The 12,221-nt window shown below is 48.5% G+C and overlaps 1 protein-coding gene across 1 annotated transcript in view; it reads left to right on the top strand.

The window, feature by feature from the left end:
• Positions 1 to 12,221, top strand: part of ABCA4 (ATP binding cassette subfamily A member 4) — a 143,739-nt gene that overhangs the window by 14,007 nt on the left and 117,511 nt on the right. The window contains exons 2-4 of the mRNA XM_067726958.1: positions 4,126 to 4,219; positions 5,670 to 5,811; positions 8,267 to 8,406. Of these exons, the coding sequence (XP_067583059.1) occupies positions 5,690 to 5,811; positions 8,267 to 8,406 (262 nt within the window). The 5' untranslated portion in view covers positions 4,126 to 4,219; positions 5,670 to 5,689. The remainder of the gene's footprint in view (positions 1 to 4,125; positions 4,220 to 5,669; positions 5,812 to 8,266; positions 8,407 to 12,221) is intronic.

Here is a 12,221-nt window from a genome sequence, read left to right as displayed (position 1 = left end):
GTACGGGGCTTATCATTTCTCGGACCCCAGACCTGGACATCTGGTACCGCTGTGACCTTTGACTTGGGGACCAGAATTAGGTGAGGAAAACCTGGCAGGTGTGGAGAAGCTGGGCCGCCAGCTCCAAGCCTTCCCAGGTCCTGGGTCATACTCATCCAGGCTGAGAACCCTGTCTGGGCTCTCGGTGCAGAAGGGAGAATCCTGCAGCTCATTTCAAAACTTGGCCACCCGCTTTCAAATTGAAAACAGAGTAGGAGGGAAGAAAACCTAACTGGCCAAGATTTAAAACAACAAGCACGACTCTGCCCTTCCCTGTGACCCCTCCTCCCCTAAGTAGGTTGAGTGGTAAAGAGAGGGGGAGGGGAGGGGGAAAAAAAAGGGAACAAGGAAATACCAGTTTGGAAAAAAAAATTTCCACCGGCCCCTTCTGAGCTTCGGCTGGGCTTAATTAAAGTTACAGACATGTTTAAAGAGAAGGGGTGTGGGGAGTCAGAGCTGCTCGAAAACATGTTTTTAATTACACTGTGGAATTTCTCCCTAGGGTATGCCTGTGCACAGTTGAGCATCAAGGACAAAGATGCCGCTCTGGGGTTGGGGTGCTGAGTCCACAATTCTGGGGGAGGGAGAAGAGGTTGTTGTGAGGACGTGCCGGGCTAGAAGGGCTAGAAAAGAATTGCCGGTGGTCTTTGTGCAGGGAGTGAAGTGTGAAATGCAGCCCTTCCAAAACAAATGCTTGCAGAGTTGGAGCAGTAACACTGACTTCTCAAAAAATGCTTTTCAAAGATTACCAACCACTACCTGTGCCAGTGGTTCTCAGCCCCCGCTGCACATTGGAACTACCTGAGAAGTGTTAAAAAACAAACAAAAGACACCGAGCTGATGTCCCACGGCCAGGCATCCTGGTGTAATTGATGTGGGGCATGGCCCAAACTCCCCACAGGATTCCTGCCTGCAGCTGCGTGAGAACCGCAGACCTAGGTCAACGAAGGTGATCATTGGAGAGGCAGGGACTATAGGCAGAAAACAGCAGCCCTAATTCAGAGATATGGTGAAGAGGAACACCTGCAAATCTGTACTAGTCCTAGCACTAGGCAAAGGATGAAGGAGGAAAAGAAAATTCTGATCTGGCCTCCTCCTGATGGGTGGACTTCCAAAGACCAGATACTTCAAAAATACAAGAGTGAGTGAGTGAGTGGGTGAGTAGATGAGAGAGTGTGTGACTTACATGGCAAAGAGAGATGAGGTGCACTAGCTTAAGTTTAGGAATTTTATCCATGGGACAGGTAAGACAGGCTGGCTGACCCTCCCATGGTCCAAGGTCCTCTAACATATGGAGTAGGGGACAGTGTGTGGTTAGTTTTCTCAGGAAGCCCCATGTTTCCAAACTGACAACTGAGCAGTTCTGACTCCAGAAAGGGAGAAAAGGAGGAAACATAAATGTGAGTGGAGGGCAGACCTAGGAGTTGCAGATAATTTAAATTATAACTCCTTGCTCTTCAGACTTTATAATGTGCTGTCACCTACAATGTCCTTGTGAGCCTTGTGAGAGTCAATAATAAATGGCTCACGTTGATAGAATGTTACCACGTGCCAGACTCTGCTTTAGGTGTTTTACACAGTGAACTCATTTCATCCTCACAGCTGCTCTGAGAGGTAGGTCCTGATATCACCCCCATTTTACAGAAGACACCCTGAGGCATGGAGAGGTAGAATGGGTTACCCAAGGTTGTACAGCTAATAGGGAGTGAAGTTGGCTAAGAACCCCTGGTATTGACACACTCTTAACCCTCAGTATAAGCTGTAGGACAAAATAGTCCCATTTCACAGATGAGAAAACTGAGACTTGGGGATTAAGCAAGCCCTAAAGTGACTCCTAACCTAGTTCTTCCCATTCTCAAATCAACATCAATGTCTTATACACCAGGCAATTCCCAGATAGACATTGCTTCATGGAAGGTGGCTGACTTACTAGATAGGAAGCCAGTTTTGCAAGCAGTTGTCTTAAGGAAGAGTCAAATGTGTGGAATCTGGACTGCTTGTCTCATTTCCTTGGTGAGGACACCACGAATAAGTTTTGGTTTCATTGCTTGCATCTATCACTCACATTGCTATCTTGTGGAACTTGCTCCCCAACCTTGCCCACTGACAGGGCGACCTGGGATGGAAGGCGTGAAGCCAGCATACACGTCCCTGGGGAAAACAGTTTGTTAAGTCTGCAAACGTTTGTTTACCTAAGCCTCTAGTCACCTCCAGCTTTCCAGAGAAGCCTCCTAGACCAGTCTTGACAGAGACTCACTCATTCCACCAATATTTACTGGGCACTTATTATAAGCTTGGCCCTGTGTTGGGTGTAGTGACAAGAATAGATGTGGTCCCTGTCCTCAGGAAGCTTATAGCTAGTGAGGGGTCCACCTTCATGAAGGAGTAATGACTCTGAAGTACGATGAGTGATAAAACAGGGGAAGTGCGCTGCTGTGGGAACAGCTGTGCTGGCTAGTACCCAGCAAAGATGGATGAAGCTGTTAACAGTGAGATAGGGTCACCGGGCACAGTCTTTACTCTTCCTCCCTTGATTTGCATGACCTGGGGGGACTGCCAGCATTTCTATGGCTATCAAGTATGCTTGGGGTCAGTCCTCTTAACACGGGATGGGACTTGTCCAATACTGGTGTTTTGCCATTTTCGGGGAGAATATGTACCTTAAGGAAAAATCTTCTATTCTTTCTTCTTCCCATAATGTTTGTGTGAGTTTTTCCTCTAAAACATCCTCCCTAGACATATTTTGGATAAAACATTTTGTAAAAAGTTACAACTGCATAATCACCACCTACCCTGAACACCTTTTGCTTTTTCTTCAATGTATTATTTTTTTACCCTCTTCGACTTCTGTTATGATTTGTAATAATTCAGTTGCCAGCAGACCTCACCAACAGAAAAGGAACAAAGGTTTATTGAGCACCTGCTATGGTGTCCACTACTTTGCTGAGAGTTTAAGTACATTTCTTTGGAAGGAACAACAAAGGGTTAAATTTAAAACCATGAGAATAGCCCCTAGCAGATCTATATATACTTACATTTCTATTCTTAGCCATCTGCCTTAATTCTCCTTTAAATCTTATGAGTTTCCTTCCTCAGGTCTCTGGAATGGGGGTTGGGTAGAAGAACTATTACATTCCCCAATACATACCCGCCCACCCTTCCCCCAATAATCCCACACCTCCACCCATACCCTCATGTGCAATGCCGCAGGGTGTGGGCTGAAGCAACCAACTTGTTCTCCTTCCTTTGGAGTCAAGAGTCCTTAAACTCTAAATTGAACCTAAATTTAAATACCTACTTTCAATTGTATGTCGGTATCAGCAACCTCTTCCAGTATTATAAAATCCTGCGGCGGCATAAGTTTAAGCAACAAGAAATTGTTGAAGGAAAACGTTGGTATACCCAGATTTCTGGGTTTGACTTTGCTGTGGATCACAGTAGTTCACAGAGGCATTTGCACCTTCATTCATTCATTCATTCAGTGACCTCATATGCAAAGTCTAGCAGCGCTAGAAGAAGACAGGGCCGGTGTGTGTGTGGGAGTGGGGGGAATGTGGAAGAGCACTGAGCCGGGAGACAGGAGGCTGGATTTTGGTTCCAATGCTGTCACTGCTGATGAGACACTGCACAGGTCACCTGCCCTTCCTGGGCCTCTGTTTCCTCATCTGCAGAAGGAGAGGTTACAAGGATACCTTTACTACCTGCAGCATCAGCATTACCTGTGAGCTTGTTAGACATGTGAGATCTGATGGGGTCTTACAGAATCAGAATTCGCATTCATGTGCACAGCAACGTCCAAGGGCATATCTTGATGACCTTTGACGAAAGTACTGTGCTAATGCAGTTTTCTAAAATAGAGGCAGAATGGAACCCAGAGGGACACCAAGTCTCGTTAGTCTAATATATCAAAGTAGAGGCAGTATGGGAGATGGGATTTTAAAAAAAGGAAGTCCTTTAGGTAAATATACCACAACCAAAGTCCTGTTGCATAGACAGGCACTGAAATGAAGTATGTCTGCTTTGGGTATGTTTCCTGTAATCTCTTAGCATCACTGGTCTTTCTCTCTTTTTGTTTTGTTTTCCCAGATTCGCTTTGTGGTGGAACTTGTGTGGCCTTTATCTTTATTTCTGGTCCTGATCTGGTTAAGGAATGTCAACCCACTCTACAGCCAACATGAATGTAAGCATAATGGGGGTGAGGGCAGGGGGAGCCTTGGCAGGCCTGGAGGGCCTATCCATTTGTTTAGAAAGGTTTTGGGGGCTGGGGGTGCCAGGATCTGATCTGCTTATCATCATTTTATGCCTACGATGCAGAAAACAGAGATTCATTGGCGTTATGCAAACTAACTTTTAAATCCTACACATTCTATGCAAATACTTACATGTGGTTACTGAAGAACTGTGTAATTATTTTTTATTTGGTTGTTTTTTTCCTATACCTAAACTCTTCCTAACTTCAAAGGGAGCAGATTATAGATGAGTTCTTTGAAATATTTTGGAGACAGTTCAGAGATATGTGAGACATGTTGCTAAAGAAAAATGAGAAGGGACAAAAAATAGTATACTAATAATATAGTATTTCTTGGACCCCAGAGGTGTCCTGGGACCGAAGATGAGCCTGTAAGTACCTCTTTTGTACTATGCACCTCAGAGAAAGTCTTCATCTGGTTTCTGGCCAGGATGACATCTTCTGGCTCTAGACAGCTGAGGTGAGGGCCTCAGGAGTTACACACAGCTGCTCAGTCCCCTATTCTTGCTCCTCAACTTCTTGTTTTTAAGTTTCAGGCCCCAAGTTCTGACACAGCCTCCTGCGCATCAAACTCTTGCCTCTTTACCTCACCCCACAAGGAGCCCATAACCTGCGCCTGGGCCCCCTTTTGCATGCTTGGGGGTAGATGCTCAATACATAGCTTGGGGGTAGATGCTCAATACATAGTTGTGGAAGGACCCTCAATACAGGGTCTCTTCTCCTCCTCAAGCATCAGCAACTCGCAGAGGCTTCTTGCGCTAACATCTCTCTGCCCCTCCCCATCCCCCCACCAAAACGATGTGCTTCTCCTCTGTTCCCCCTTCACACTTCCATCCATGCCTCTATTAGGACATTTGTCCATCTCTCCACTACACTGGGAGTTTGAGAGAAGAGACCCTGTCTCCAGCACTCTGCACAGGGCCTGGCATATATTAGATGTTCCTGATTCGTTTTTTGTTTTTTAACAAATTTATTTATTTATTTTATTTTTAGCTGCGTTGGGTCTTCATTGCGGTGTGCAGGCTTTTCATTGTGGTGGCTTCTCTAGTTGTGGAGCATGGGCTCTAGGCGCACGGCCTTCAGTAGTTGTGGCACCCGGGCTCTGGAGCTCAGGCTCAGTAGTTGCAGCACACAGGCTTAGTTGCCCCGCGGCATGTGGGATCTTCCCAGACCAGGGATTGAACCCGTGTCCCCTGCATTGGCAGGCGGATCCTTAACCAATGCGCCACCAGGGAAGTCCCGCCCCTGCTTCTTAAGTGTTGGTGAATGAAGGAAAGCACCAGAAGGGCAGGGGTCCTTCCTGCAGAGGCTCTAGATCCTAGGGCCTGCATCCTACTTAGTGTCAATGACTAACTCCTTGTCTTCATTTCCTGTCTTAAAGGCCATTTTCCCAACAAGGCGATGCCCTCAGCAGGAATGTTGCCATGGCTCCAGGGAATTTTCTGCAATGTGAACAATCCTTGTTTTCAAAGTCCCACCCCGGGAGAATCTCCTGGAATTGTGTCAAACTATAACAACTCCATGTAAGTGTTGAGATTCCCACCATACCAGGAGGAAGCTGTGCACCCTTTATTCTCATCTTGCCCTGGAGTTCATGTGTGAGCACACAGAGCGTGTGACGCTGAGTGAGTGTTTTTGTGGTTTGCTGAAACCTTAAACTCAAAGGAGCAGGGCATGTTTCCTCTCTGGAGCATTCTATCAGCTGTCAGGGCACTTGAGGAAAATGCTTCAAACTAAGGCCACAGAACACAATTTCTTGGTTCATATATCCCCAAGATGTGACTTGGAGTCTAATTTCAGCCCCCTGCTGAGATGTGTCCACTGCCTCCAGGTCATTCACCTTCCTGGATGGAGTCACTGGATGAAAAAACCTCAGTTCCCCTTCTGTACCCTTACATCACTCTCCACGCTGGATCGATTCTGAGAGATCCCTGTTCCTTTAAAAGCCTTCTTGGACATCTAAAGGCTAAGAAAAATGTCAGGGAACCTTTTGAGGGTGAACGAAATCAAGTTTACAAGGTGAAGTTTGCTTCTTGGAAGACAAAGACAATTTCCAAATCCTCTGTCATAAATGCCATCAGTTCCCTTGGTTGGCAAAATCTTAGTGTACTGCCTGAGAGCAGAAGTTCTTAACCTGTGGGGCTGACGACCATTCCGAGAATCTGATGAAAACTGATGGCCCCTCTCCCAAGAAAGATGGACACACACACACACACACAAAAAACATTACACTGTGCATATGATTTCGGGGGACTTGTGGACTCCAGGTTAATGACCTCTGGTCTGGGATCGAATTCAGGTCAAATTCCATACGAAAAGCGTCTATTTTTGGAATTCCCTCTCAGAGCAGGAGGTAGGGGGACTTGATGTAACATGTTCTATAGACAGAGGCTCAGGGCTGAGGACAGGATTGTCCTTCAGCCACTGGGCTGACCTCGAGCTGCAACTTGTGATGTTTCACCAACAAAGGCTTGTTGGGGAGTAGGCTTCACCTACCTGTATAAACATCAAATCAGATGGAAACTGAGATATTTGGTTACTCCAGTTCTTTCCTTAGAGGAGATCTGGATATAATTCCTCCAGGACAAAACTGCATTTTGACTAAAAAAAAAAGAACGTTTGGTAATTCAGCTTAATACTCAGAGGTAGCCTTCCCCACTGGGAACAAACTGCGACTGCTTTTGCCCTACAAAGGCAGAGGTGAGTAGTTGTGACAGAGACTGCATGGTCCACAAGCCTATAATGTGCTTGCTAACCCCTGGATGATAGGAAGATAGAGGAGGGAACACAGAACACCCATCTTCCTGGGAAAGTCAGCAGATGGCATCTTAGCTGGGCTCCCATGGCTGCAAACACCACCTGGAAGCTTTAATTTACAGTCTGTACTTTCAGCTTGAGCTTCCTTGAGGTGCCTGAGAAGAAACACCTGCCTAGAGACCCCATGGGTCACATGATGGGATCAGGGGAGACTTGAAGGCATTTCAGTGGAGGCTGCATGGAGCTTTGGTGGGACTGGCACTGACAGTGTCTACAGATTGAGAGGTGGGGGCTGGGGAAGGGAAGGGGTTTCAGACTCCAGCTGTACTCAGCATTTGAACAAGGAAGTCTGGGTTTCATGTTTCACACACACATTATGAGTGAAATATTCATTTGCTTGCAAGGCACAGAAACACATTTAAACAAGTTTAAGCCTCAGAGGGAAAGATATGGTTTGAACACTAGACCTTCTTGAAAAGCCAGGAGCAGCAAGGCAGTCCTCAGGGAGTGGGAGAAGAACTGGAGAGCCGTCAGGAGGTCTCCCCTCCTGTCTGGGCCTACAAGGTCCAGCCTCTCTGCCTCCCTCTGGGCTTCTACTCCATTTGCCTCTCTCCGTGGACCAGTATCCCCTGCTTCTCAATGCCTGGGCTGGCGCTAGTTGCCCAGTTCACGGCCCCTCAGCTTGGGCAATCGGAAGAGCATCCCTGAGTACCACTCAAATTCCTGGGAACAGATCTGCTTAGCCCAGCTTTATTCTTCTTGTCCATCAGCCTTGGTGGGGGTGTGTGTGTACGTGCATGCAGAGAGGACTTTGCGGGTTAAGCATGGCTGTTAGAACCTGCTCATGTGAATGGCTGGAAGGGCAGGTCTCAGAGAAGTGGGTACTGGCTGGGAAGAGCCTCCAGTAATATCTCCTAATATCATCCTATTTAAGGGTTCTTGGGACAGGAAACACATAGAGAATGGGGTTGAGAGGTGACCCAGCCCTGGCAAAGTTGGAAGACTTTTGACAACAAATTTCTCACTGCCCGTGTTATCTTATATGTATAAGGAAGTAAAAATATCTTTCTCCTTTGCCTTGGCAATATTGAGAGAATACATAATGTAATAGATAGGTCAAGCAGGTGGTATGTTAAAAAATTACACAAGGTGTTATGATGATGATAATGATGTTGATGAAAACGACAGCTATGTCTTTATTGATGAGGCTCTTTCTTACAGCTTGGCAAGGGTTTATCAAGATTTTCAAGAACTCCTCATGGGCGCACCAGAGAGCCAGCACCTCGGCCAGGTTTGGACAGAGCTCTGCACCTTGTCACAACTCATGAACACCCTCCGGGCGCACCCCGAGAGGATTGCAGGTGAGGTGGGCTTCAGTGTTCTCACTATCACTCGCCTCTCACTTGCCTTCTCCACCAGAGAGACTGAAGATACAGGAAAGAGTTTGGAGATTTGGTTGGAAAAGATACCAGAGGGTGCAGGAAGGTATGGGACCTAGAGGCAGCACGAGGCTTACCTTGGCGAGAACTCCTCTTCCTGCCAGCCTTGAAGGTGGGAAATTGGGAAGGAGGGCAGGAAAGGTCTCATCTCAGGTAAGTCCAGATATAGGAGAATGCAGAGAGTGATGGTGCTCTGGGAAGTCTGAGGCCAGGTGAAGGGCTGGACGCAGGGGGAGGAGTTTGTGGAGCATGGTAAAGGTGTGGAATACTTTCACAGAGTCCTAGAGAGGGAGCTACCCAGGACCGTGTGGAAGCAATGCCAAGTAGCAGTACGGAGCCCGGGAGGTCAGAGCACATGCTTATCGTGACATAAATATGTACAGTTATTCTGTTTCTTCTGGCAATATTCAGCATCCCAGGCCCTGAGGCAGAGCAGGCGCAGAGTGGGGGGGATGGAGGGCTGGGGGCTGGTGGGGAGGTGCCACAGAAAGTCCAGGAGGGTGGTGATTGGACTACATGGATCGGGTTCAGGCTGCATACGGACGGAGGAGAAGCCAGAAGTCCTGCAGTTGCCCAGGGGAAAATGGAGGGGCAAGAGAATAGAGGTCTTGGAGGGCTCCATGACCCTGTTTAAGGACTGAGAAAATAGCAGGATGGAAAGATTGACAGATGTGGTCAGAATGTGAAATATGCGAATTCAGGATTTCAAAGGCATGCAGGACAGACAAAAACAAGCCCCCAGGTGTGGCCATGGTTGTTGAAGTGGAGCGGAGGTGAAGGTTAGGTGATGGGGAGGGCAAGGAAATGAGAGGCCACGCTGGCTGGACCCTGAGGTGGTGTGGGTAGGAGAGCCACTTGGAGGCCAGAAGCGTGAGGAGGAAGGGTGGGGGAGCTCCCTCTCCCGTGCCCCTCCTCCCCAGAGGAAGAACTAGAAACAAGCAAAACCCAAACCCAGTAACCACTCTGACATCTCTTTTTAGAGCACAAGTGAATGTTGCGTGGTTGTCACATCGCCATAGGCTCCTCTGTAGGTGGCCGGAGAGACTGGCCATGGCAGTGGCCTGGGCACCAGCTGCACCACATCCCCTTGCAGGGGCACATGAGCAGCTGGAAGAGAACAGGGCTGCCAGGACCCCAGGGGTCACTGCAGTCCTGGGAGTGGAAAAAATTTTTCAGGGGTGGGGCTCAGAGGCAGCGAAGGAAGTGGTTTGTTGCTGCTGGGAGATGTCTGCTCCTAGGATGGAGACGGGGAAATGACTGTCAGGATGATCTTGGAGGATGACAAGGATGAGGAAGAGACATCCAAGGGGACGAGGGCGCTGGATAGAAAAGCTTCTGCTCGGGGAGAATGGTACAAACAACTCCCTAGGGCTCCTCACGCATGCAGCGCAGTCAGCAGATGTTTGGTGAGTGCCCACCGAGCCAGGCAGGGTGCCAGTCCCCGGGGACAGAGAGGTGGTCAGACCAGTGCCCTCCCCTGAGGGCTCCCTGGGCAGAAGTGGAAGGACCAAGTGGACAGTGACCACACCATGTGGGGGGCTGGTGGAGGGAAGCAGGGGGGCTTCAAAGAGCACAGGGGAGTCAGGAGGGGAAAGTTCTCCAAGGAGAACCTGATCCTCCTCCCGCTGGGCCACCTTCTCCCTTCTCTCCTCATTGGAGTGATAAAGGACACAGATATGATCAGATGACCGTTAAGATTGCTTCATTACATTCTAATTCTTTCAAAGGTAGTAATGCATATACTTTATGTAGTAAAACCAGATTACAAACTATCTTCTTTGTTGCTCGGAAGTTTACTAAGATTTTACTTAACTCAAGCTTAAGGGGCCTTGCGGGGTATGAGCACAGTCAGCATTTTAATAGTGAGGGAAATAATGGGAAAGCACAAACAAGAAAGCATTTTTTTCCCCAAGGTTAAACAAGCGGATGAGAACACGGGCTTATCCGACCCCTGGAATGACTGTCTACCCCACTCATCCAGCAGATATTTCATTTTGTTTTCTGATTGTCGGATGGAGTCCGGCTGGGAGGAAATATAAAGGAAGTCATTGCAAACCACAATGTCTCTGTGGTCTTTCAAGCCTGTATATGAGAACCAAAATCACTCCTTCCCAGCCCGACGCAGGACTAGTTTTGAATCGGCGCAGGTGCTCCTTCTGCCGGCCTTCGGGCTGTCGGCGAACGTTCCCTTCAAGAGGGCAGCTTCGGGGCTCTGGGAAAACTGAGTCAGGGAAGGCCAGCCAAGGCTCTCCAAAGGACTTTGGGGGCCGAGAACACAGACTCTGCAGAACCCCTGACCTTGGTGGCCATGAGAGGGGAAAGGGGACCATCCCCAAGAAAGAGACAGAGTCTCTGAAGGAATTCCAGGCCGGGGACTGAAGTCCACCGTCAGAACTGAAGACGGTTTCAGAGTCTGTCCCAGTGTCCCCTGGGGACCTTGCCGGCTCTGAGCATTGACTCCTCAGCCCAAAGCTGCAGTGGAGGGTTAAGCCTTTGAAAGCGAGGTGGGCGGCTGTACCTGGGGTGTGCTTTTGCCTGTCAGTTCCCGGTCACCTGGGAAAGTATGCCAATGGTGACCCAGGGCATTTTCCTTTCCTAGCAAACCTGTAGTACTGCATTCTCCGCAGAGGAGGATTAATGGTAAAAGACCAGCCGTGAAGCCCCCTCCCCACTCACCCCCAAGCAAGCTTTGCAGTCTCTCAATCATCTTTAAACGCTGTCTTCCCCTTAGCCTCACGCACACCTTCTCCTGGCTTCCCCCACCCCAGCCTCAGCTCCCCTGACCTCCATGGGCCTCAGCGGCCCCCTCCCCCAGCCTCTAATCTTCCCAGGGAAGAGAACAAGAAGAACCACATTTTAAACTACATTTAATTTTCTTTCCTCAGGCCCCCAGTTCACATTTCTCCCTCGGGAGTCTGGTGTAGCTGCTGTCTGGTATCGGCCTCTGCTTACACTTTCGGCCCCACGCTCTCCGAACAGGGTGGCCCCGGCCCTCCTCAGGTGTGCTGAACCAGTACGCTCCTGCCCCTTCTCCCTAGGGCCACAGCAGGCCAGGCACCTGGCTGGGAAGCTGGACCAGGGCGAAGTCACTCCCAGTTTCCCTTGTTTTGTCCCTTCTCCCCAGCAAGGTATTTGTATGTAAGGTCAGGTGAGGGAGTTAAAGAATAACGAAGAGTTACACAGTCAGATAGGGCCCTGACTCTCAGGTCAAGACAACAGATATTTATTGGGTGTCACCTGTCATTCCGCAGACATTTACCAAGGACCTGATTCCATGTCAGGCTCTAATGCTGGGTGTCAGATAGAGGTGACTTGGAGGGCTTACATCTCTGTGCCCAGCATTGCTAGGTATGATGGGGAGTATAATAAAAGCAGGATCCTTAGCTCCTTACTCTCAAGAGCCTGTGTGTGTGTGTGTGTGTGTGTGTGTGTGTGTGTGTGTGTGTGTGTGTTCGGGGTTGCATTGCTGGAGGCCAGAGGATATAGTATAATGCTGTATACAAAGAAATGATTCGAAGATGAACAACCAAGCTGGTGCCCCAGGGGAAGAAAAAAGGAAGCTGGGTTTGGAAGATGACAGACATATGTTATTGAAAAGGAAAGAAGGCAAGAAGAAAATAAACCAGCCCCTCTCAGAACCATCCCCCTCTCTTGGGGGAATGCCCCCAATCCATGGTTTCAGTTATCTGTGGTCAACCACAGTCCAAAAATATTAAATGGAAAATTCCAGAAGTGAA

Source organism: Pseudorca crassidens, chromosome 2 (assembly GCF_039906515.1).
Source record: "Pseudorca crassidens isolate mPseCra1 chromosome 2, mPseCra1.hap1, whole genome shotgun sequence".
NCBI lineage: Eukaryota > Metazoa > Chordata > Mammalia > Artiodactyla > Delphinidae > Pseudorca > Pseudorca crassidens.
This window is presented reverse-complemented; position numbering and strand designations above follow the sequence as displayed.